Here is a 26,318-nt window from a genome sequence, read left to right on the forward strand (position 1 = left end):
TTGATTGATTTCTTGACTGCTGCTTCCATGAGAGTTGATTGTGGATCAAAGCAAAAATGAAGCATTTGACAACTTCAATCTTTTCTCCATTTATTATGATGTTATTTATTTGTCTACTTGTGAAGATTTTTATTGTCTATACACTGAGGTGCAATTCATACTGAAGACTGTGTTTATTGTTCCTGCAAATTCACGAATTTTCTTGAGGCATTATTTTATTGCTTTCATATTCTTTCCTGTTCTATAAAGTCTAATGAGCTTTATCTATCCTTTAGGTGACCTACAAACAAGATCTATATGCGGCTGAGTCAATTATTAAGGGTATGTTTATAGTCCTTGTTATAGTCTGTTTCTGTGTTTCTAAAATGTAATCCAGTTCAGAATTTCTCAAGACATTGTAGATCATTCAAAGGTAGTCTATGTAATAATCAATAAGAATATATTAATGTGCTTAACATTGTGTTAGTAATGAACGTGCACTGTGCCTGTTCATTCTGGACTTTTGCAGCCTCTTTCCTTTATATCAAGGAATCCTGGTGGCACAGGGATTAATTGTTCTATTGCTTACTGAAAAGCTGGTGGTTCAAACCCACCAAGCATTCCACAGGAGAAAGATGAGACAGTCTGTTTCAGTAAAGATTTACACCCTTGGAAACCTTATGGGGATAGTTCTATCTGTCTTATATAGTTGATATGAATTAGAATCGACTCGATGTCAGTGAGCTTGGTTTATTTTGGGGGCATTTAAAACACAATTTCTCAACCTTTGTATTGCGGCTATTTTAGATAAGATGATTCTTTGTTTTGTCTGTTTTGTCTATGATGATGTTTTCAGCCGCGTGCTGGCCTCTTCCAGTTCTACCAATTAGATACTAGAAACATTACCATCCCCCTCCCTCTGTCTGACAACCCCAAAAGTCTCCTGACATTACTAAGTGACCACAAGAAAATAATCACAGCTTTGAATATATAGTCCTAGCAAAGATCAGAAGTATTTACTCTTAAGCCTGATGCTGGTATGGTACTTAAAAATCTGTTAGTAACCAACTCCTTTGAAAATAGAATAAGGGCAATGTGCTTACGTTTTGATTGAAAGAAAGTGATCTAAATTCAAACTTGGAAGTTGAAAAAGTTCTGGATCTAAATTCTGAATATATCAGTGCATTAAAAAATTTTGTGGAACTATAACATTTAATTGATTTCTCATTCAGAAAGTTGAAATCTCTAGTTGTGATATTTTATATTTCCACTTTATTCCTGCTTTGTTTGTCCCTAAGCATACTGTGATTTAAGCCATTAATTACTGTAATGTGCATCTGTATATCTGTTCATGTAAACATATCATCTATAGCTATAAATCAAAATGCTGGCATATATTTACATATCAGTCAGAGAATGTTTAAACATTACTTTGGGGAGGTTAGCTAAACTACAGTGTGGTTGGTTAAAGTTTCAACACAAGGAAATGTAAAACTCAGTCCTATTTCTTCACAAAGTTATACCCACATTTTATGTTGTGGTTGTTGTTAAGTACTGTGGAGTCGGTTCTGACTCATAGTGACTCTGCACAGGGTTTCTGAGGCTGTAAATCTTTATGGGAGCAGAAAGCCTCATCTTTCTCCTGTGGAACGGCTGGTAGTTTCAAAACTGCTGACTGTGAGGTTAGCAGCCTGATTTGTAACCACTATGCTACCAGAGCTCCTTAGGTAAATGCTAATGCCCTCCCTACTTTTTGAAAAGTTGGTCAGCAGTTCAACTGAGCATTGTACACTTTTTGATATTTTGTGCACATATTATCAGAGTTGGCTTCTTACAGTATACAAAAAAATCTACATTTTAAAAGTAATTATAGATTCCAAAGCTTTGGAAGTTATTTGCATAGAAAATTTGATTTTATTTAGGTAACAGTCTCTAATAAGCACTTTTATTCTTAGGCAAAGTAACCTGTTTGGCTGGATATGAGTAGCTGATTTAGATTAGTAATCTCCAAGAGTTTTTATCCTTTAGGATTTACATTTCTAATAAGTTCCCAGGAGGTTCTGATGTTGCTGATCAGAAACTACATTGAGGATCACGGCTCTGAGATCTTCTTTCTCTGTTGGCCCATAACTAAGCATCGTTGTCACCTGAGATCTTGAATGCAGACTCTGAGGTCCCACCACAGTAAATTGGAATGTGCATTTTAGCAAGAAATCTGGCTGATGAGTTTGCACTTCAATTTCAAGAAGAATCACTGCCTATCAGTATTTTTGTAGGTCATTCTTTTTGTTCTAAATAAGATCTTCATTGCATTAGAAAAGTGAAAGTCTTACTATGCTCTACCAGCAACAAATTGATTGTTTTCTCACCTAAGACCAGTATCTCTGAGACCTGATAGTAGGCATATCTGTGGTCCTAGGGAAATGAGAATTCTTTAATTCTTTTCTTCTTAAATTCCAAAATGGCATAGAAAGGTGACACAACAGAAAGTTTAAATTTTTGAACAATATCATTAATATACATGCAAATAAATAGAAAATAACTGAACAAGAGGTGCAGCAAAGAAAGGAACATGTCCCTTACTGAGTCATCAGACTGATGGGACCCAGGCTCCTGCATGTTCCCTGGCAAGCCGATTAAAATCCTGCCTGAGGAGCCTGGCATGCATATGGAAGTTGCTGAATACACCAGTTCCAAATGAAAATGATGGTGTTGCAAGGCTTCCAATTCATACCCATGGGACCTTGGATGCAGTGATGGCCAGATTTATAGAGGAAGTGTTTGTTATTGTTGTTGTTAACTGGCATCAAGTCGGTTCTGACTTATAGTGACTTTGTATAGGGTTTCCAAGGAGCAGCTGGTGAGTTTGAACTACTGACCCTGCAGTTCAAACTGACTTTGCAGTCCAGTGCATTAACCTACAGCGCCACATCAGGACTCCCCAGAGGAAGAGTAGGAGACAGAATAGAAACTCAGGAGAAGGATCCTAACTCGGCAGGTCATCTTCCTGAATCGGCAGGAAATAGCCAGACAAAACTATGTCCTGTTGCCCTTAAAGAATTCAGCATCCTACTCTTGGAGGTGGGAAATGCTCGGGTCAGAGGAGGAGCCTAACAGGCCAACCTAACTGCATCCCAACATGACACTTGAATCAACAATTCCAGGAAACTGAGCTCAGCATGTTTTCTGAGAAATAGACAGTGCTAGACTACCAAAAGAGTGTAAATGAAGAATATGTGTTGCCTAGACTCTGCCACCAATCAGAATTAAACTTGAGAGAAACAAGCCAAAACTCCTATAAAGGGAGAGGAAGAACAGAAAGCCAAATCTCTATCTGGCTCTCGAAAGAGATGCCCGCTTCTCTTCTTCTGATAAGTGTGCTATTCATAGCTTAGTAAACCTTGCTTGCTACATGCAAAAAAAAAAGAGGTGCAGCAGTCCATCAATAGGGAACGGTAGAAATTATTCAAGCTGGATTCTCAAAAGGATATGGAATGACGGATATCATTGCTGATGCCAGGTAAATCATATGTGAAAGCTGAGAATACAAGAAAGATATTTACTTATTTTATTAATCATACAGATGTTTGACTGTGTGGATTATAACAAACTATGGATAACATTGCAAAGAACAGGAATTCCTGAACACCTAATGGTGTTCCTGTGGAACCTTTACATCAAACCAGAGGCAGTCGTTTGAACAGAACAAGGGAATACTGCGTGGTTTAAAATCAGAAAATGTGTTCATCAGGGTTGTTTCCTTTCACCATACTTATTCTATCTGTATGTTGTTGTTGTTATGTGCCGTGCCATCGAGTCAGTTCCAACTCATAGCAACTCTGTATAGTGTTTCCAAGGAGCATGCTGAGCAAAAAATCACAGAAGCAGGACTATATGTAGAACAATGCAGGCCCCAGGTTGTAGGAAGGCTCAGTAACAACTTGCAATATGCAGATAGCATAAACTTGGTTGCTGAAAGAGGACTTGAAGCACTTACTAATGATAATCAATGACTCCATTGATCAGAATGGATTACATCTTAATGTAAAGAAAACAAGAATTCTCACAACTGGACCAATAAATAGCATCACGATAAATGGAGAAAAGATTGAAGTTGTCAAGGACTTCATTTTACTTGGATCTACAATGAACATTTATGAAAGTAGCAGTCAGGAAATCAAACAGCACATTGCATTGGACTGAAAAAGACTTCTTTAATGCTTCAAAATCAATGATGTCACTTTGAGGACTAAGGTGTGATTAACCCAAGTAAGTTAGTTTTGATCATTTCATATGCATGTGAAAGGTAGACAATGGATAAGGAAGACTGGAAAATAATTGATGCCTTTGAATTATGATGTTGGTAAAGAATGTTGAGGAGTCCTGGTGTGGCACTGTGCGATAAAGCACAGGAACCACAGGGTCAGTACTTGAAATTCACCAGCTTCTCCTCAGAAACCCTATACAGTGTTGCTGTAAGTTGGTACCAATTCAATGGCACATAGCAACAAGAACCAAGCATATTGAGAGTACCATGGAATGCTAAAAGAACATACAAATCTGTCTTGGAAGACATATAGTCATAAAGCTACTTTAAGCAAGTAAGACTTTGTCTCACATATGTTAGATATTTTAACAGTAGGTATGAGTCGCTGGAGAATACATCATGCTTGGTTAAGTAGAGTGTAAGTGAGAAAAAGGAAGCCCCTCAATGATATTTTCTGAAACAGTGGTTGCAACAACAGTTTCAAGCAGCAGTAGTTGTAAAGCTGGTTCAGGACTGGGCAGTGTGCAGCTATGAGTTGGAGTTAACACAAGAACACTTAAGAAAAGCAGCAGCACACAAGACAAACTAACACGATGGAATCCATACCGAAGGCTGTGCTCTTTGATCTTCATCAGTAAATGTTTTAAGTCCTCTTCACTTTCAGCAAGCAAGGTTGTATCATATTGGTATCCAGTATGTCGTTGTTGTGAAGTGCCATCATGTCAGTCTGGCTCCTAGCGACCCTGTATAGGGTTTCCAAGGAGCGGCTGGTGAGTTTGCTCCACCAACCTTGAAGTTCAAACCGACCTTGTGGTTGAGTGCTTATCCTCCGACACCACACCAGGACTCCGGATCCAGTGTGCTTATCCTTATATCAAGTATCTTTTTGAAATAGACATAATTTAAGATTTGGATTCCATTTTGTTACACTTTAAACCTAAGACTTGGATCACATAGCATATGCTGTCTGTATGTCATCTAATTTTTTCTTTAAAATAGCACCGAATCCTATTATTCCCATAGATTGCAGATGGCAAAATCAAGACTTAGAGTTAATAAAAGGAAAATTCACAGTATAAACTCAGTTCTGCCTGTTCCTTAAATCTTACTTCCCTTTGGCGTGTGGCCTTTTTGCACTACTGCACTGTGTTTCTACTCATGCTGACACTGAAGTGGATATTGTTGTTGTTAGATGCTGTCGAGTTATTTCAACTCATAGAGACAGTTTTTCTGAGAACTCCCCTATAGTTTTTTAGATTGCAATATTTACAGGACCAGATTGCCAAGACTTTTCCCCATGGAACCTCTGAATAGGTTCAAACCACCAACCTTTCTGTTAAGCAACAGAGGGCTTAACCCTTGCAGTACCAGGTGAGTCTATGTAACATGGTCGGACTCAGCCCACATCTTCATTGCTGCTTTCCACCATTTCCCCTCATCGGTAGACCAGTGGCATTGCCTGCAAGATTACATGCCTGCTCATGTATTGCCTTTGAGTTTCAGTCATTAAAGAGGGTTTGACCTGAAGCAGACAGACTGTCTTACCTTCCAGTTTTCCTTAGTACACGTACATATAGTCTTTTTGAGTGTTTTTCATCAAATAAATGCATCATATGAGTATGTATAAAAACATATATCATAGTGAAACAGCAGATTTCTAGATATGTTCACAAAAAGGAAAAAAAAAATTAATCTTTGAAATCCAAATACAAGCTTTATGACTAGTTGGATACTGTTTTATTTATTTTCTTTTCTTTTGATAGGTTTGCTAGTTTAAAATTTATTATGCAATCTTCGTAACAGTTTTTCTTCTAGGATAGGAGTGCTTAGTGTTCTGTAGTTGTACTTCCTTAAACTCTTTTTCACTTCAGTACCAGTTATTGCTGGGCAGCATAGTATATTCTAATGTACTTGTCTTCTTGTTTTCATAGATTCTGTAAACATTTCTAGAGTAAATATAATATCTTTGTTGTTGTTATTTGAACATTTTATTGTGATTTGGGTGAAACTTTACAGGACAAATTAGTTTCCCATTCAACCTTTCATAAACACTTTGTGACATTTCTTGCAATCCCTTTGATGTGTCGGGATACGTCCTACTTTTTCTGTGGATTCCTTGTTTCCTTTCATCCATCTTTCTTGCCCCTCTCTGCCATATGCACTTTGCTTTTGGACAAATACTGCCCTTTGGTCTTGTGTGGCTGATTGTTGTGAGAAGCAAGTTCCTCACTTGTTTTATTGTTCACTTAATAGGCCTATTTATTGCTTGGTTGAAAGGTGATCCCTGGGAGTTGGTTCAGTTCCAGTTTGAAAGATGTCTGATGGCCACAATCTCAGGGATTCCACCAGGGTCTATTAGAACAGTAAGTCTTGTCTTTTTTTATGATTTTGAATTTTGTTCTACGTTTTTTTCCCATTCCATCAGGCCCCTTCAATTAGGATCGCTATCAGAGCAGTAGGTAGTTGTAACCAGGTACCGTCTAATTTTCTGATCTCAGGCTAGTAGAGTTTGTAGTTCATGTGATCCATTAGTCTTGTAGACTAATTACTTGCCTGAGCCTTTGATTTTTTCCATTTTTCTTTGCTTTAGGTGGGAAGAGACCAATAATTGTGTCTGACTTGTTTTTAATGCCCTAGTTGCTGCTTAGCAAAGTAGGATATAAACATTGTCTCTATGGATTATGTTATGCCAGTTGGTCTAGATGCCCTGGGGACTATGATCCTATGCCCTCAATCCCAATGATTCAGTCCCTCAAGGTGTTTGCTTATGGTAAGAAGTTTCCAAAACTTTGCTCTCTGTATACTCTGCAATAGACCTTTATTCATAGTACATAGAAATACATATGTAGAAATATACTTTGCCAAACCTACATATGTCCATGAGTGTACTCTCATACCCCATCCCTCATCTTACCTATCTATCTACTCATAAATTACTGTTTTTGACATCATCTTTTGCAAAAACATTTTCTACTCTCAGATTGTTACTAGGACACTATGTGTATTTTGCTTCATTTTAATTTCTGTTTAAGTCTATACCTTTAGTGTAGTATAGGAATTTTGACATAAGACAGAAAAAGCCTTTCACTGACTGGTATTTTCCTTATATTTCACTAACTTCAAGCTAGCATTTGACTAAAATTCCATAAATATGATTTGTAGTAAGTTTTAAAATTTGACTTTTATTTTATCTTGTTAGATAATTTTTACTTTTAACTTTAATATATTTTAGGATCAGTATGTATACATATACATACATGTATACATATACTCTGTGTATACCTGGAGTCCTGGTGTGGTGCTGTGAGTTAATGCGCCAGACTGCAAAGCCATTTAAACTGCAAGGTTGGTGGTTCAAGCTCACCAGCTGCTCCTCAGAAACGCTGTACAGTGTCGCTATGGATCGGAACGGACTCAATGACACTTCACAACAACAATGTATACATGGATTTGTATTTATAGTAAACTATTTAATAAAAGGAAACATGTTTAGAATGTAGTACTTTATTTGACTTTTATGGAGCATATAAATGGGAAAAACGTACAGTTCATCATAAATTTACTATTATAATTTCACAAAACACAGCATTCGTAGTATTCTTATTATAAGACTAGATTAAGTTATTGTTCTTTAACGTTTGACTCAGGCTTCCTTTGTGTGTGAAATTTAAAGCATAAGATTTTATAGGGAGTGGTATGATTAATGGTGGCAGTGAGACACTAGGCTGACTGATAAGTTTGTAAACATCCACTTAACAAAGAGGTATTGTACTTTTGTCACACAAGCTGGTTGAGCCCACCCAAGGCTGCACTGCATGCTCAGACCTACCCAAACTATTAAAGTGGATACAGATGCCAGGGGTAGCATACTCTATCTAGATTTACATCAGCTATACAAACAGTCCTAAGCATTTGATTTAATATGCTGACCATATTCTGGCAAAAGGATCAATATTTTTAGATCTTCTAAGAAGGAAAGCCCCTCTGGAATTCCTAAATAAAACATTGTATTTATTTTCTAGCATCATCCTTCATCAAACCTTCTATTATATTCTATTTTGTGGCTAAGGAGTGTTTTAAAAATAATTTTATTTTGTCTTTTACTGGTTATGAGTGTATAAAATCAAGTAAGTCCATACTATAAAACAGACTCTTAGTGCTCTTTTTTCATATAGTGGTTTGTATGAAAATGGAAAAATAAAATAGTTGAAATCGAAAATGAACCCAGTTTAACCAGTTTTGGAATACATATTAATACTGAAATAAAAATTCATGTTTTTCCAGTCATTAAGTAATGCTTTCCATTTGTTAAATATTTACTTTCTTTTAAAGAAAAATAATTGACACTGATTTCTCTGAAATGTAATGTACCATTGGTTTGGAAATTTAGGTTTCATTCAAAATATATATATTTTCTTGAACGTCAGTGATATGGGTAATCTACATTTAATGTTATATATTTAACAACAACAACACTTATGAACGTTCAAGCCACAAATCCCATATGCCTTCTGTTTTTGTTTCATATAGTTTTGTTTTTTTTTGTTGTTGTTAAATTACAACAGTAGGAAAGCGGTTGAATCCTTTTGTGCTCATACATTGAGAGTAGCTGAATATACACTGAATTGAGTCTGACTAGAAGTGGTAAAATAAAATCACATGTGAATAAAATGGATTCAGTCTTATTGCTTAAAATTAGGAAGACACTTTGTACAAAAGTGTGTGTTTTATAACATATGAAAAGACTAATGCCTTAGTTTCTTAGCGATTCTTTAATGTCTTTACCTAAAATCATGATCATGGCATTTTAAGTTCAAAATCTTTTGAGTAAAGTTGAAACACTGAGCAACTTTGAATCAGGTTTTCTTCATCTGTAATTGGACAATGGTCTACATCTGTGGTGTGTCCTCATCAGGCTTTTCTTGTTAAGTACCCGGCGATGGCGCCATTTGTGCTATTAACCATGCTTTTTGGACAATGCAAAGTGACAGCTTAGATTTAAATAGAAACCTTAATTTTTTTGATGTTTCTGGCTTTAGTCTATGATACTCAATTTCCCAACTCCTCACATTAATACCCTAACTTCTTTGTGTATAATATAGTTTTTGTTCTCTTGAAAATAGTACTGTGCCTGTATCTTACGCCAGTCTTTAAAAACATTTGCGTCAAGCATTAATTAGTAAGAACAGGAAAGTTGCAATATGATTTAATAGTCTTTCGGTTTCCTAGGAATCTTATTGTAAAAAAAAAAAGTAAATTGGATAGCTGAATATTTGGGTCAAGATTAGACAAAGTTGAGTTCACTTTTATTCTTTAATTTTATAATTTCCTTATTTTGTCATTAGTGGAAGAGTAACTCAAGCACAGGCAAGTAAATTTTTCATGTTCAAAAGTTGTAAGGTCACAGTGTGGTATTAAGCAATACACTAAAAAAGACTTGATAACAGAAAAAGTCAAGTCAGTTATACTTCATTCTGATGTAAGTAGGGATAGGGAGAAAAGGACCCAAACCTAAACATGCCATTTATGCTCAAAGGAAAAATAAATTTTGTAAATACCTTAATGAGTAACTAGCCCTTGAAAATTGCCTCTCCTTTTAACTTATGAGAGTGAGTCCAAAATTATTGATAAAATCATTGAAAATTTTATTAGTCATAAAAACTATGAAGATATTGTCTAAGTCTATACACTTCTGAAGGCACTCTTCGATTTGTACCATATCAAAAGGGCAGTCCTAGAGGGACTAAAATCCTTTGAACTGTTTTTTGTGTTTTGGGAAACAAAAAGAAATCTGAAGGGGTAGGATCAGGGCCATAAGTTGGCTAGGGTAAGGCTTCTCAATGAAATCCTCATAGGACACCCCTTGCTTTCCTAAAGAATGAGCAAGTACTTTGGCATGATGGAAAAAAATTCCTCAGGGCAACTTTCCTGACCTTTTCTTCACCAATACAATATTACATTTTCTTAAAATTTCCTCCTACTAAATCCCCATGATGGTTCTGTGTTCTTTGAGAAAATCCCAAAGAACAATCACCGTAACCTTCTGAGTTGACTTGTCTACCTTGAATCTGGCCCAGCAGATTCCCCTAGAAGAGGTCCCCTAGATTGGACCTCTTATTTTCTGAAGGTATCCTAATACAACTAAGACAAGTATATTGTTAAGACAACTTGTCTGCAGCCATCACTGATCACAGACACATATTAAAACACATTTTGTTTGTAATAAACCAATACATGTATGAATTGGAAACCTAGTAACAATACTTTTTGACTTACTCATATTTCTTTTAACTAATTGAGAATAAATACATCCTTTGAAATATTAAAAAAAAACATTCATCCTCATTTACTTGGAAAACAGTAATATGCTTACATGTAAGAAGAAATGGCAGGAGACAAGATAGCACTTGTCTGTACCTTACTTTTAGTTGTAAAGTAGGAAACTTCATCCTGTATTCAGTGACTCATTTAAAATTGTGCTTAAGATCTGATAATATAAAACAGCTTAAAAAAAAATCTGCCTACGTACTGTTGTCTTCTAGTTGAAACATGCACACTTAGGAACAGAGTTAGGTTCTCATAAGACCATTTAGGCTTTTTAGATGGGGACGCATTTGTATCATATAGTTTTCTGGCAAGACTTTATTTATAGTCCCTTATCCTGAAGTCATTACTCATTGTCTGGTTTTCCTTTATTTACTATCTCTCCCCTTCCTGTTCTTATGTTTTCCTCTTTCAAGCTATTCAGAGAAACCTTAGGGTTCTTTCTGAAGATGATACTGGGATAAACACTTCAACGTGGTTCTTTTTGGTATCACTTAAAACTCTTTCATATGAGACAGAAAATGAGCTCTAACGTTTAGTTTTTTTCTTAATTGTACTAACTATATAGGTAACAAAGGAGCACTAGTGAAGGACTACTAGTGGGCAACTGAACAATAAGTCTTTTGAACCCATTAGCTGTTCCACAGTAGAAAACTGTAGCAGACTGCTTTCATAAAGATTTACAGCCTTGACAACCCAATGGAGCAAACCCAACTCTATCCTATAGGGTTGCCATGAGTTGCAATCATGGGTTTTAGTTGATAAAGGTAACAGAACATTTGTTATTTTTATAATCTTCACATGCATAATTAAGTGCAAATTTTTCACTCACAATGTTTTTCCATCACCAATAACAATTTCTGAATGTTTATATTACTTTTAACAAAAACTTAGTACTCACTAAGCACTATGTCTTTTTTACCCATCCTTCCTACCAATCACTGCAAAAATTGGGCTTTGGATTCAATGAACTCAAAAGGGAAGCTATTATCTACACTATGGATAGCTTACAGCTTGAAACAGCCTTTAGAAATAATTGCTGTTGGGTTTGGCATAGTTTTCTTTCTTTCTTTTTTTTTTTTTTTTAACCTAAGAACACTAAAACATTGACATAAGAGGTCAGCATATTAGAAAATGAGAACTGGTAATTGGTGCTTGATGTTTTCAAGAAAATTCAAGGAAGAGTTCTGAATTTTGTGCCCATTTGCTTGTGGAGCTATCCTATTGCTTAGGTTTTTCTGTCCTTAATGGTAATTTATAATTTATTATAAAACAAAAACACCATCCTCAACACTCATGAGTCCCTAGTGATGATACATTGATAGTCCTTTAATGTTCTTAGAATAATACTGGAATTGGACATTTATGAAAACACATTGCATACAAATTGCTAGTAAGGGCCTTCAAGTTGGTCCCAACTCATAATGACCTGTATAGGAGTAGTTGGTGGGTTTGAACCATAGGACTTTCAGTTAACAGTAAATACATGTGGTGGAAATCATCAGACAATATCATTGATATTCCATGTGATTAAAGTATTAATAAAAGCAATACAGAGACAGCTGCAATCATACATTGACAGAGAACTTCCAGAGGTTCAAGCTGGTTTCAGAAGAGGACGTAGAATGAGGGCTATCATTGCTGATGTCAGATGGATCTTGGCTGAAAGCAGAGACTACCAGAAAGATGTTTACCTTAGCTTTATTGACTATGTAAAGGGTTTCAATTGTGTGGATCATGACAAGCTATGGACAACATTACGAAGTATAAGTATTCTCGAACACTTAATGTGCTCATGAGTAGCCTGCACATAGACCAAGAGGCAGTTGTTCGAACAAAACAAGGGAACACTGAATGGTTTAAAATTTCCAGCAGGGTTGTATTCTTTTACCATACTTATTCAATCAATATGCTGAACAAATAATTAGAGAACCTAGATTATATGAAGAAAAATGTGGCATCAAGATTGGAGGAAGGCTCATTAACCTGTGATATGTGGATGATACAACCTTCTTGCTGAAAACCAATAGGACTTAAAATACTTATTGATGAAGATCAAAGACCACAGCCTTAAGTATGGGTTACACCTCAATGTAAAGAAAACAAAAATCATCACCAATGGATCAATAAATCACATCCATATAAATGGAGAAAAGATTGAAGTTGTTAATGACTTCATTTTGCTTGGATCAACCATCAATACTTATGGAAGCAGCAGTCAAGAAATCAAATGATGTATTGCACTGGACAAATCTGCTACACAAGACCTCTTTAAAATGTTGAGCAAAGATGTCAGTTTGAGGACTAAGTTTTGCCTCATACAAGTCATGGTGTTTTCAATAACCTCATATGCATGCGAAAGTTGGATATTTTATAAGAATGACCATAGAAGAATTGATGTATTTGAGTTATGGTGTTGGAGGAGAATATTTACTGTACCATGGATTGCCAAAAGAACAAATAGATCTGTGTTGGAAGAAGTACAGCCAGGGTGCTCCAAATACAGCATTGGAACACAGGATGGCCAGACTTCTTCTTTCATACTTCAGACATATTGTCAGGAGGAACCAATCACTGGAGAAGGATATCTTGTTTAGTAAAGTGGAGGGTCGGAGAAAAAGAAGGAGGCCCCCAACACGATGGACTGGCACAATGGCAGCATCAATAGGTTCAAATGATTGTGAGGTTGGCCCAGGACTGAGCAGTGTTTTGTTCTGTTGTGCATAAGGTTGCTATGAGTCTGTATTGACTTGATGGCATCTAACAACAACAACAATAACAAAGGTCCTAACCAAAGGTGACTATGTTTTGAATGGCAGAAACTATTAAACCAGGGGAATGAAAGCCCTGAAGAAGTTTTATTGTACTTTACAAGTTGATTGAAACTTGAGAGAATTTCAAAAGAGTGTGACAGATGGAGCTTTGATACATTCAAAACTTTAACATTCAGGATGTCATGTTAGGTGTTCTTTGATACATCTTCCAGAGAATGTGGTTGAAAATCTGATAAGGTGCCTACCTCTATTTATTTTGCAAATAAATAGCTAAATCCAGAGGAGCATCCTGTGCATGGAAGAACCTCCATGTCTTATCTTATTTCTTCCACTTGAAGTAATAACATTGGCGGGTTCTAGACAAAAGGACAAGTGGCCTTCTGAGGAGTTGTTTCCTTCTCTGTTTGTATTTTTCTGTGCTTTGCTGACTGCATCTGAGTCCTGGTGTGACGCGATAGGCTAATGTGCTGGACTGGAACGTCAGTTTGAACTGAAAGGTCGGTGGCTCAGGCTCAGACCCTACATAGGGTCGCTATGAGTCGGAACCGAATCAATGCACTGAACAACAACAACTGACTGCATGACTTGATTGCGTATTTGAGGGCCCTGTCTTCTCTGTTACATTGTGGACCAGTGAACCAGTCAGGAATTTTACATTTCAAGTTTTAAGTACTCAAACATCTGATTCAGGGCTCATTGATAGGACAGAAACTGTTAGTGTATCTTTGATTTTGAAATTTTAAAATATAGATGGTTTCTACTTTTTGGTATGCGATGAATAACATTGTTGTTCTGTCAGATAAGCAACTGTCAACCACAATGTGGTCATGATAATTGATTAGGAAGGCATGTAACAGATATTTTATTATCACCATTTTCTATTGACACTAAGGTGCCACTGATTATAAGAGTAGCATTAAAAAAGATAAAATGCTACCAATTAAACTATAATTAAATGCTTAGAAACTATATTTATTAAATTGTTGTTAAGTTCTGTTGAGTTAGTTATGACTCATAGCGACTATCTGTAGGGCTTCCAAGGAGCTGACCTGGTGGTTCATAGTTCAGTGCTGATCCTACAGCACCAAACCAAGAATTTAGAGATTGCTATCCTATACATACATAAAAAGATATTGGTAAAGTTCTAGTTCTGGGTAAGAAGTGAGCACACGCCAGCCCGTTTCTCCTACTGACTGAAGCTATTAACTTTCAACAGAACATATGGGACAGCTATTTGAGGGTTCAAAATTAATAATAGCAGGCAAATTAGGAAAGAAGACCAGAATTTGAAGTACTACCTAGTTGGCAGTGAGTTTTGTCCTTTTTCTGACTGCTATCTCCTGCCCTGGATTCAGTGCAATTTGAAACCTGGAAGTGGGCATTGGGGTAGACACAATTTCAAGAGAAGTTGTCTGGGCCTGGCGTGAGGATCGGGAATATGTGATGAGCAGAATGTGGTGTAGAAATGCACTGTTTTTGTTTTATTTAAAATGTGTTTTCCTTGAATTCACGCTTCAGCCCCCCCCACAATCATGCTATTGAGATGGCACTGAAAGTTGCTAGCAATAAGGGCCTGAGAAAATGTAACCTTCCGAGAGAAGGGAACATTTCTCTTTGACTTGAGAATTGGTGGTTCTAAGAGATCGAGCAAACACTGATTTTCCATTTATTTATTTATTTTTTTTGAGCAAACACTGATTTTCCATTTATTTTTTAAATTCCCCCTCCACATTTTCTTGTTGATTAGCTTTAGCAGGTGCGGTCATGTGAAGTACTGGCAAAGTATAGTGAATAAAGCCTCAACTTTCTGATAGAGTACAGAAAAGAGATGTAGTAGGGAAATAGAAAGTTTAGGTGAGAATGTGGTAAAGAAGAGTTCAGGAAAGTTCACACAGTTATGAATGCCTGAGGTTTACCTTGAGCTATGTATGCGTGGATTTAACCCTAAACACTTTACCATATACTTCAAGAACTGAACTAAGGTAGAAACCATTTCTCAGGCCTCAGTCTAGCCACTAGATAGCACACATGAAAGACAGATCCAAATCCAAATAGTACAGCAAAAGCTTTAACAAATGGAACTGACATTGGAATCGCAACTCACAAGAAGCTGGTTCATGTTATGGGCTGAGACCAATGGTGCTGATTGCCTACTAAGACAAAAATATCAATATCTTCCAGAGAATTTAAACAAGATAACACAGTTTCATAACAGGCTATAATCCAAATGGATGTAATCCAAACACACAGGATATAATCCAAGATTACCTTGTATACAAAGAAGTAGGGAAATCTAAACTCACATGGGGAAAAGATGGAATCAAGTGATGCCAGTACTGAGATGGTACAGATGTTGGAATTATTTGACAAAGATTTTAAGCCAGTGATTATGGAAATGCTACAAATAAGTAAAAGGAAACACTAGCTGAAATAAAAGAAAGTCTCAGAAAATAGAAAATATAGAGAAGAATCAAATAGGAATTTTATAACTGAAATAGTACAACAACCAAAATGCAACCTATTGGATGGACTTAATAGAAGATAGATCAGTTGAAAATCTTTAATCTGAAAAAGAGTGAAATGTAATGGAGAGAAAACAAAAAAATAAACCAACCCAAACTGAACCTTAGCACCCATAAGAAAATAATAAGTTATCTGATTTCCAGAAGGGTAGGAAGCAGAGTACAGTGTAGAAAAGAAATATTTAAAGAAATAATTGATGAAAATTAAACAAATAAACCTACAGATTCAAATAGATCAATGAACCCTTATAAGATAAACCCAGAGAAATCCACATCCAGACACAATGTGATCAAACTGTTAAAAAATAAAGACAAAATGAAAACCTTGAAATTAGCCACAGCAAAAGGATGTATTGTCTATGTTGTTTTTGTTAAGTGCCATCGAGTTGGTTCCGACTCATAGGGACCCAGTACAGGGTTTCTGAGGAGCCTCTGGTGAGTTTGTTCTACCCACATTGCAATAGAAACTGACCTTGAATTAGATGTTTATCCTATGGTCCCACACATAATTTGAATGATTCTTACTTTTCATTAAAAACAATGAAGGCCAGAAAAGAGCTGAACAAGAATTTTATACTTCTTAAAAAAACAAACAGCTATATTCTTTATCCATTGTATTCTTTCAGTAATGGCAACCTTGCTTGCTGAAAGTGAAGATGATTTAAAATACTTACTGATAAAGATGTAAGACCACAGCCTCTGGTATGGGTTGCACCTCAATATAAAGAAAACAAAAATCCTCACCACAGTGCCAAAAAATAACATCATGATACATGGAGAAAAGATTGACGTTGTCAAAGACTTCATTTTACTTGGATCCACCATCAACACTCAAGGAAGCAACAGTCAAGAGACTAAAGGACTACTGCATTAGACAAATCTGCTGCACAAGACCTCTTTAAATTAGTCAAGAGCAAAGCTATCAATTTGAGGACTAAAGTGCACCTGACCCTAGCATTGGTATTTTCAATAGCCTAAAATGCACGTGAAAGTTGGACAGTGAATAAGTAGAACCGTAGAAGAATTAATACATTTGAGTTATGGTGTTGGAGAAGACTGTTCAATATATCATGGATTGCCAGAGGAACAAATAAGTCTGTGTTTGAGTAAGTACAACAGAACGCTCCTTAGAAGCTGAGATGACCAGACTTAGTTTCTCATACTTCAGATATATTATCAGGAGGGACGAGTCCCTGGAGAAGGACATCATGCTTGGTAAAGTGGAGGATCAATGAAAAATGGGAGACTCCCACTAAGATGGATTGACACAGTGGCAGCAGCAGTGGGTTCAAGCATGGCAGCAGTTGTGAGGATGACGCTAGCCCAGGCGGTGTTTAGTTCTGTTGTACGTAGGGTTGCTATGGGTTGGAAATTACTCACTAGCACTTAACAACAACAACAACACTGAAACAACCCTGTAATAACAATGTTCTTACTTGGACCCATAAAAAGACAACGTGTATGGGAAGAAGAGTGTAAGTATGTATACCCACAAATATATAAGGGTTTTACAGAAGATATTTGTACATGGGTATTTACCTTTGCTGCAAATACGTCTATGACTATGTTGGAGCATTTAGGGAGAAAAATAAAGAAAACTTCTTAGATATTATCAAATATCTTAAAGAGATGAGTTGCTGGTCTTGGGACCTAGGACCATAGTCTCAGGAACACCATGGTCAATTGGTATAACAGTACACAAAAACAATGCTATACATCCTACTTTTGTGAGGAACAATTGAGATCTTAAAAGATCATGAGCCACCATCTAAGGTGCAACTATTTGTCTCTTCTTGCGGGGTAGAAAGAAGACTTATGCAAATTTGAAGATGCGTGTTATCAACTAGTCCAATGGATCAGTGGAGTATGAGAACATCAGTCACCACAACTCTGAGACCAGAAGAACTAGATATTGTCTGACTAACTACAAAGGAATCACATTAGAAAGTTCCCAATAAAGTGGGAGAAAAGGTGGAACAAAATTCAAAATTGTAAAACAAATAAAAAAAGACTAGACTTGCTGGTCAAAAAGAGAATGGAGAAACCCGAGACTATAGCCATAGACCACACTTTAAGTTTGGAATAGAACTCATCCTTGTGGCCCAATTGTTACCCAAACAGTACATAGTTATATAGGTGGAACAACAACATTAATAACATATGCCCACCATGGAATGGTGAACCATTCAAATAAAAAGAGTAAATTTACCTATGGACAAATTTGATTAGGATGGGAAAGTGGAATGTAGCTAAGAACCACAGGGAGGAAATATGATAATTGTTGTTACATGGAAGGGATTGCAATCATTGAGATGAAACAAAGTATATCATTTGCTGAGTATAAAACTGATAATCTTCTCTATAAACCTTCACTCAATCTACAACGAAAAGTTTTTTTTTTTTTTTTTTTTTAAAGAAATAGTGATGGAACAAAGAAGTAAGGGATCTATATGTTTGGAAGGGTGGAGGGTCAGAGAAAAAGAGGAAGATCCCAGCGAGATGGATTGGCAAAGTGGCAGCATCAATGGCCTCAAGTGTGGCAATGATAGTGAGGTTGGCCCAGGATTGGGCAGTGTTTTGTTCTGCTGTGACTAAGGTCGCTATGAGTTGGTACTGACTCAATGGCACCCAACAATAATAACAAATACTCTGTAGGTTTTGAGAAGATTTTATTGAAGCCATTTTGCTTGAGGTTGATGTTATTGGAGAATTATACAAGGAAGTGAAATGACATTGTGAAGTGGGGGGAAATGTCTAAAAATCTTGACATGTCCAGAAAACTGCACATAGTGTGGTTAAGCTGAAGAGTTAGGTGTGAGGTCCAAAGGATATGTTGTTGTTAGATGCCATCAAGTCAGTTCCAACTCATAGCAACCCTATGCACAACAGAATGAAACACTGCCTGGTCTTGGGCCAATCACACACTTGTTGCCATGCTTGAGCCCATTGATGCTGCCACTTTGCCAATCCATCTCGCTGGGGGTACTCCTCTTTTTCTCTGACCTTCTGCCTTACCAAACATGATATCCTTCCTCAGTGACTGGTCCCTCCTGACAATATGTCTGAAGTATGAGAGACGAAGTTTGGCCATATTGGCCTCCAAGGAGCACTCTGACTACACTTCTTCCAACACAGATCTGTTGGTTCTTTTGGCATCCTATGGCACTTACAATATTCTCCTCCAACACCATAACTCAAAAGCATCAATTCTTCTAAAGTCTTCCTTTCACATACATATGAGGTTATTGAAAATACCATGGCTTGGGTCAGTTGCACCTTGGTCCTCAAGCTGACATCTTTGTTCTTCAATACTTTAAAAAGGTTGTGTGCAGCAGATTTGCCTAATGCAATATGTCTTTTGATTTCTTGACTGCTGCTTCTATGAGTGTTGATAGTTGATCCAAGAAGAATGAAGTCCTTGACAACTTCGATCTTTTCTCAGTTGATAAGAATGTTGTTTATTGGTCCAGTGGTGAGGATTTTTGTTTTCTTTACATTGAGATGCAAGCCATATTGAATGCTGTGATCTTTGATCATCATCAGTAAATATTTTAAGTCTTCTTCACTTTCAGCAAGCAAGGTTGTATCATCTGCATATCGTAGGTTGTTAACAAGGCATCCAATCCTGAGGCCACGTTTTTCTTCATATAACCCAGCTTCTCAGATTATTTGCTCAGCATACAGGTTGAATAAGTATGGTGAAAGAATACAACCCTGTTGCACACCTTCCTTAATATAAACCATTCAGTGTCCCCATGTTCTGTTCAAGCAACTGCCTCATGGTCCATGTACAGATTCCTCATGAACCCCAGTAAGTGTTCCAGAATACTCATACTTCACAGTGTTATCCATAGCTTATCATGATTCACACAATTGAAAGCCTTTGCATAGTCAATAAAGCACAGGTAAACATCTTTCTGGTATTCTCTGCTTTCAGCCAAGATCCATCAGACATCAACAATGATGACTCTGGCTTGAACCTCTGGAAGTTCTCTGTCAATATATGCTTGCAGCCATTTCTGTATTATCATTAGTAAAACTTTATTCACATGGGATATCAAAGATATTATGCAATGATTTCCTCATTCCATTGGGTCACCTCTCTTTGGAATGGGCACAAATACAGATCTCTTACAATCAGTCGGCCAGATAGTTGACATCCAAATTTCTTGGCATAGATGAGTGAGTGGTTCCAGTGCCACCTCACTTTCTTGAAAGATTTCAATTTTTATTCCATCCATTCCTGGTGCCTTGCTCTTTGGCAATTCCTTCAATGCACCTTGGACTCCTTCCTTCAGTATCATTGACTCTTATATAACAAACCATGTCCAAGAGCCAATGGCTATGGGTTGTTGTATATTAACACTGTATAGACTAAAAGGTGATGAAAAGCTTGCGATGACAACTTTGGGCTTAATTGTTAACTTGTAGACCTTTGCACAGTAAAATCAAATTGTTTGTTAATTCTTTTTGTCATAATTATGAATTATTGGCACAACCTTTCATCAAGTAGGCATTTTTGGGATTGGGGATAAAGTAGTAACTGAAAATTTTGAGTTTATGAATTATAATGCTTTTTAAAGTTTGTAAATCCTGTAGATTTCAAGTCATGGCCAATTTGAATCTTTTTTTCTATCAAATTGAGCTATGGGACACTTAGGTACTATAGATAAGAAAAAAATATACTCATTGTGAATTCAAAAGGACATGTTAATATAATCTTTTAGTGTGTGTACCCAATTGATTTGGACATATTTCTTCAGATTTTCCTTTAAAGTATTTGTTAAAGTTTTCCTAAAAAATAGTTTAATGTGGAAATCAAACTTCAGAAGCTAACATTAGTCATCAAATTGCCAACTTAGGTATTATTGAAAGTTAAATCCAGTATTATTCTAATTCATTAAGTCTCTTTTGAGAGAAAGCAAAGTCGAAATGTGTTAGAGAATTTAGAATTCTGGGAGGTGAAATGATTTTAGGGTTCTCCCAAATGTTTTTATTTTAACCTCTTGAAATTTCTAAGAAATGCTTTATTAATAGAATGACATATTAAGAACTAAATGCTTCTATTTTTGTTTTGATTTCATCATTTACCTCCAGGAAGTTGTTAAATACTTTGTTTACTTTGAGCACATGAATAGGATTAGTCATACTATTTTTGTAAAGTGTTTGTTCAGAAAATGAATTTTCAATATGTTTTGTGTCCTCACTCCCTGTGAACTGGGAGTTATTTGAGATTGAGGAGGTTCAATTGATTTGAGCCTTGCTTCTGCAGTTACATTTCCCCAATTTTGGCTATGTATTTATCAGTTTATAGTATAAATACCAGTCAAGTATTGTTGGCTTTTTTTCTCTTTTGATGAAGATATTAGGTAAATTAGCATACTCAATTAACTTTAGAAGCAGAATGATAAGTAGATTGTTAGTGCATGTTTGTAGAACTATTAATAACAGCATACATAACACTCCAATGGAAACTGAGTGGACAAAGTTAGATTCACATAATCAGGCCCAGAGAGCAGCCATAGTAGTCTGAGAATAATTCAAGAATGAAGACATAGGACTGATACTCAAGGTGTGCAATCCATTAATACATAGTGACCCTGTGTAGGGTTTCTGAGGAGTAGATGGTGGGTTTGAACTGCTGACACTCTGAGTAGCAGTTGAGTACATCTCATACAATGCTGCACCAGAACTCCACAGATACTTATAACCACTGCATATTTTGTGGACTATGAGGTTCCATGTCTCCTATATTGAAAAGTATGCTTTTATTCCCTCTTTCTTTCTTGTATTTATCACCTTTACTATATTGGGTAAGGAATGACTAAATTGTGAAACCCTGGTGAACCATCCATATGATAAGAATTGGAGAAGTTTGGATTTCTTTGATAGTTTTACAACAGACATACTTCAGGTGTGAAATGTGTGACTCAACATTTATTTGCCACTAACACCGCCATTTTCTGATTACCACAGTGTGGAAAAAATTTAGAGAAAATCACAAAAACAACCCCCCCCCCAAAAAAAATAGTTAAACAATTTTGAGACAGCTGCTGGTAGGTTGGAACTGCTGACCTGTGGTTACCAGCCCAATTCATAACTCACTGTGCTATTACAACTCTTTTAGTTAGCATAGGAGAGAATTTTTATTTTTGTATTATTATAAAATTTTTGAGAGAAACCTTCTATAATGCCCTATTTAGAAATCGGTGTAGTAACCAATCAGATGTTTTCAGCTGTCTGCACATCAGAATAGTTTTTGGAGTGTCACAGAGACACAGATGTCAGATACTGACATGATCAAGGAAACCAGAATCTTGTTGGATGGTTCTAGGTATATTTGTATTGGAAAAACATGAAAGTGAAACAAATAGTTACTTATGATTTTGATGTGCATGCAAGACTGAGAACCAGGAATTAGGGAAAGGATAAAAATGTGGCACCTAATCTAAATTTTAAATAGATTGAGAATTTGCCTTAATTACCATAAAAGACACAGGGATACCATTGTTGTTAAGTGGAGTTGGTTTCAACTCATAGTGACCCTATATAGCATTTCCAAGGAGTAGCTTATGGGTTTAATCCACTGACCTTGTGGTTAGCAGTCCATTGCTTATCTTACAGTACCACACAAGTAGAAAATGGTTAGCCTGACACAGACCACTGAATAATACAAATAGCTTGAAATTGTAAGAGGTAGTTAAAACATTCAATATTGAAATCAGTATGAACAAAAATACACATTATTTATTATTCAGTGTGTGACACTGTGGGCTAATGCGTCAGACTGCAAAGTTATTTGAACTGCAAGGTCGTTGGTTCAAGCTCACCAGCTGCTCCTTGGAAACCCTATACAGGGTCACTATGTGTCGGGACCTACTCTATAGCACTTCACAACAACAATAGCCATTATAAAATGTTTTAATGTGAAAGAAAACATCAAAAATTTTAACTGAATATATAATTTAAACAAAATGAAGCAATATAAACTTAATAAAAGGTATCAAAATAGGTATTTTAAAAACTGTTAAGGAAGAATTTAGAGATTTAAGTGTAAGAATTTGAAAATAAGAACAGCTGAAAATTTGCAATTTAAGCATTTTTAAAAAGAACAGAAAACTAAACATAAATATAGTAGAAGAAAAATATAGTGACAAAGAGTAATGAAAATACTAGTTTATGATAAAATGATAATAATAATATTAAACCACAAATGCTTCAGAATAAATCTAACAAAAACTTTACAATTATGTTGACACTGAAAACTGCAAAACATATTGCGAGACATTAAGGGAAATCTCAGCATATGGGAGAATATATCATATTCATGTATTGGAAGGCTTAATATTTTTATAGATGTAATTTCACCAAAATCCAGCAGATGTTTTCTTTGAAAATTTTTTTGCTAAATGCATATGGCCATGCAAAGATTCCTTTTAAAAAAGAGAAGCATTTTGTTTTTAGAAGAGCTGAAAAAAGATGAATGCCAAATAGATTTTGAATCATTTTGCTTTATTTTTAGTTTTAGAGAGTAGTAGTAATATGTCCATTTTATTTACTGTTATTACAAGTGATTTATTTTGTGGAATCTGGAATTTTATAAAGTGGGAGTTTTGACGAAACAAGCAAAGGGAAAACCATGCATAGTGTATGTTTCTTTTAAAAAGGTTTTTTAACTTTATGCATTTTTTGTAAGTTTTTCAAAATGATTATGATGTCATCACATTAGTTGTTGTATTTAGTAAACAACTTTGTATTTTCTCATACATTTTTTTGCATGCTAAAATTAATTGTGTGTGTGTGACAGAGAATAAATGCATTTGGATATATCACTGCAAGAAAAGTTTCTTTTAGAATGATAAGGACAGGGCTAACCTACAAGGTGAAGGTTAAAGATGTCCCAAACGTCCAACTTTTCCAAAATGCTCCATCACTCCATTATCTCAGTATCAACTACCAGTCCTCACTTAGTATTCTACCTTATAGCTCAGGACTCTGGACTTCACAGCAACATCATAGAACTCATGAACTGTCACGAAAAGGGCTCACACAGTTGTGGAGACTGTTGTTGTTAAGTGCCGTTGAGTTGATTCCTACCCATAGTTACCCTGTAAGGGTTTCCATAGAGCAGTTGGTGAGCTTGAATCACCAACTTTGCACTTCAAATAACTATGCTGTCTGACACATTAGCTCACAATGCCACACAAGTCCCAAATTCATAGTTCAGATGTCAGTCCGGCATATTCTCCTCACTCAAGCCAAATTGGCAGGTCAGATGACAGGCTGTTGATTAACAAGGCTGCAGAAGCTGTCGAATCAGGACAGGCGATAGGTTGCTAGCTCAGTTGCCAAGGATGCTCCCATCTGACCTCTGTCAGACTGAAGTGAGCCACAAGGGGATCCAGAGTAAAAGAGTGAACTTTGCCATCTCTACAGAGATGCAAATTGGCCAAAAGCAAAAGAAGAAAGTCTTATTTGGTTAGTCAAGCAAAGAGTACCCTGGAACTCACGTCATCCAGGACCCCAAGTCCTGAGCCAGAGATCTTTTAGAGGTAACACATCTGCTTCTGATTGGTGTTCTTCAGGATGATTCAGTGCTAGAACTAGTCTTCTGTGCATCCTCAGTTGGGAAGGGGTGGGCACAAAGAGTACATTTTGCCTACACCTGGGGCTTGATGGAGGTGTGTATTCAGCCTCGTGACATCAGAAGGTGAGGTTGAGGACACATTGATCATTACTGTGCATGGTGGATGGGCCAGAGCTGGCTGGTCTCAGCCAGTTCTGGGACCCCAGCCTCCTGCTTTTCTTAATTAAGCAGAAAGCTGGCAGTTTGCCTAAGAAGGGAACAGCTTAAAACAGTAAGTTAGTTCTTGTTTTCACACAGATTTCAAAGATGATAACTAATTTGCAGACCATCCCCACAAGGAAACTAAGGGTGGTCTCAAGTCACACCATCTATTAAGGCAGAGACTCAAGATTCGTTCCAACTTAATCCTGCCTCAGAAACATGTAACAGATAAGCCATCCACAATGGGACCACCACAACAGGCCTGGAACCTAAAATTTACATCACAAAATGGAAAGCTGTAACTAGAAGGGCCATATAATCCCACAATAAGTGTCTGGATTTCTGTAGGATATGACAAACCCTAAATTTCTCTAAATATGTAATTTGATTCCATATAAATTTGGATGAGTTTCCTTTTGAAAGGTCATTGCTTGTATGAGTTATCGTCTGATATAAAGCTTCTGGGACACTCTAGTTTCCAAGATAACAAGGGACCTCTGTGAACTCAGCCCAGTGACTGTCCCACTTCATTATTCACTAATGGTTACGAAGTGGAATCCTGGTGTGGTGCTGTGGGTTAATGTGCCAGACTGCAAAGCCGTTTGAACTGCAAGGTTGGTGGTTCAAGGTCACCGGCCGCTCCTCTGAAACCCTATACAGTGTTGCTATGGGTCGGAACCAACTCGATGGCACTTTACAACAACAACAACAATGGTTACAAATCAGGCTACAACCCTCAAGGTCAGCAGTTGGAAACTACCAGCTGTTCCGTGGGAGAAAAATGAGGATTTCTGCTCCATAAAGATTTACAGCCTCGGAAACCCTGTACAGGGTCGCTATGAGTCGGAACCGACTCCATGGTACATAACCACCACCACCACCAAGTCATTCCGTGTGTTTCAAATAATTATTTTGTTTCTTTGTACTTGGTATTACAGATGTTTTATGGTTGGCTGAAACTTTATGGATGGGTGAAAAGAGTCCTAAAGTGTTTAAATGACTTTAAGAAAATACAGCAACTATAGCAGATCTACATCTTCTCAATCCATTTGAGTCACTTTGCTTACAAATAGTTTTGGTTGTTTTTTAAAAGATTTTTGAAAGGTACAAGAAAATTAAGAAAAATTCATATTCTTTTACAATATTGTTATGAAGTAGACAGCATGATGGAAAAGGCATGAACTTGGGAGGATCTGGGTTCTAAATACTCTTGTGAATAAATCAAGAGTGATAATACTTAATTTGCATACTCATTTTGAGATATTAAATGGTATAATAACTGCAAAAGCACTAGAACCTTTCATATAAAAATCTTTGATGCTTAATGTTTAGCTAGTTCAGATGTCAGGTGGAAGTATTCTCACTCAAGCCAAACTGACATATCAGGTGACAGACTGTTGATTCACAAGGCTTTCAATAAGTGAGAGGCAGTTAGTAAAAGCAGTGGTATTTGTCATCGTTGTTATTTTAAATGTTCTGTTCTTTCCAGCTTTTCTTGAGTGAATAATTAACTATTGTTAAATAAAGTTACACAGATCATGTTATACATAATTGACTAGATAGGAAGCAGTAGGGTCCAAAATTTATCAAACTAATTTTTATTTGAAATGTCTACTTAAAATTATACGAGAAGCTGGGTTCTATGAAGAAAAACGTGGCATCAG

General features: G+C 36.4%; 1 protein-coding gene across 1 annotated transcript in view; it reads left to right on the forward strand.

Moving 5' to 3' along the window:
* ISPD (isoprenoid synthase domain containing) overlaps positions 1 to 26,318 on the forward strand; it is a 393,355-nt gene that overhangs the window by 97,291 nt on the left and 269,746 nt on the right. Inside the window, exon 5 of the mRNA XM_006832246.1 lies at positions 276 to 325. Within this exon, the coding sequence (XP_006832309.1) occupies positions 276 to 325 (50 nt within the window). The remainder of the gene's footprint in view (positions 1 to 275; positions 326 to 26,318) is intronic.

Source organism: Chrysochloris asiatica, unplaced genomic scaffold, assembly GCF_000296735.1.
Source record: "Chrysochloris asiatica unplaced genomic scaffold, ChrAsi1.0 scaffold00006, whole genome shotgun sequence".
NCBI classification, from domain to species: domain Eukaryota; kingdom Metazoa; phylum Chordata; class Mammalia; order Afrosoricida; family Chrysochloridae; genus Chrysochloris; species Chrysochloris asiatica.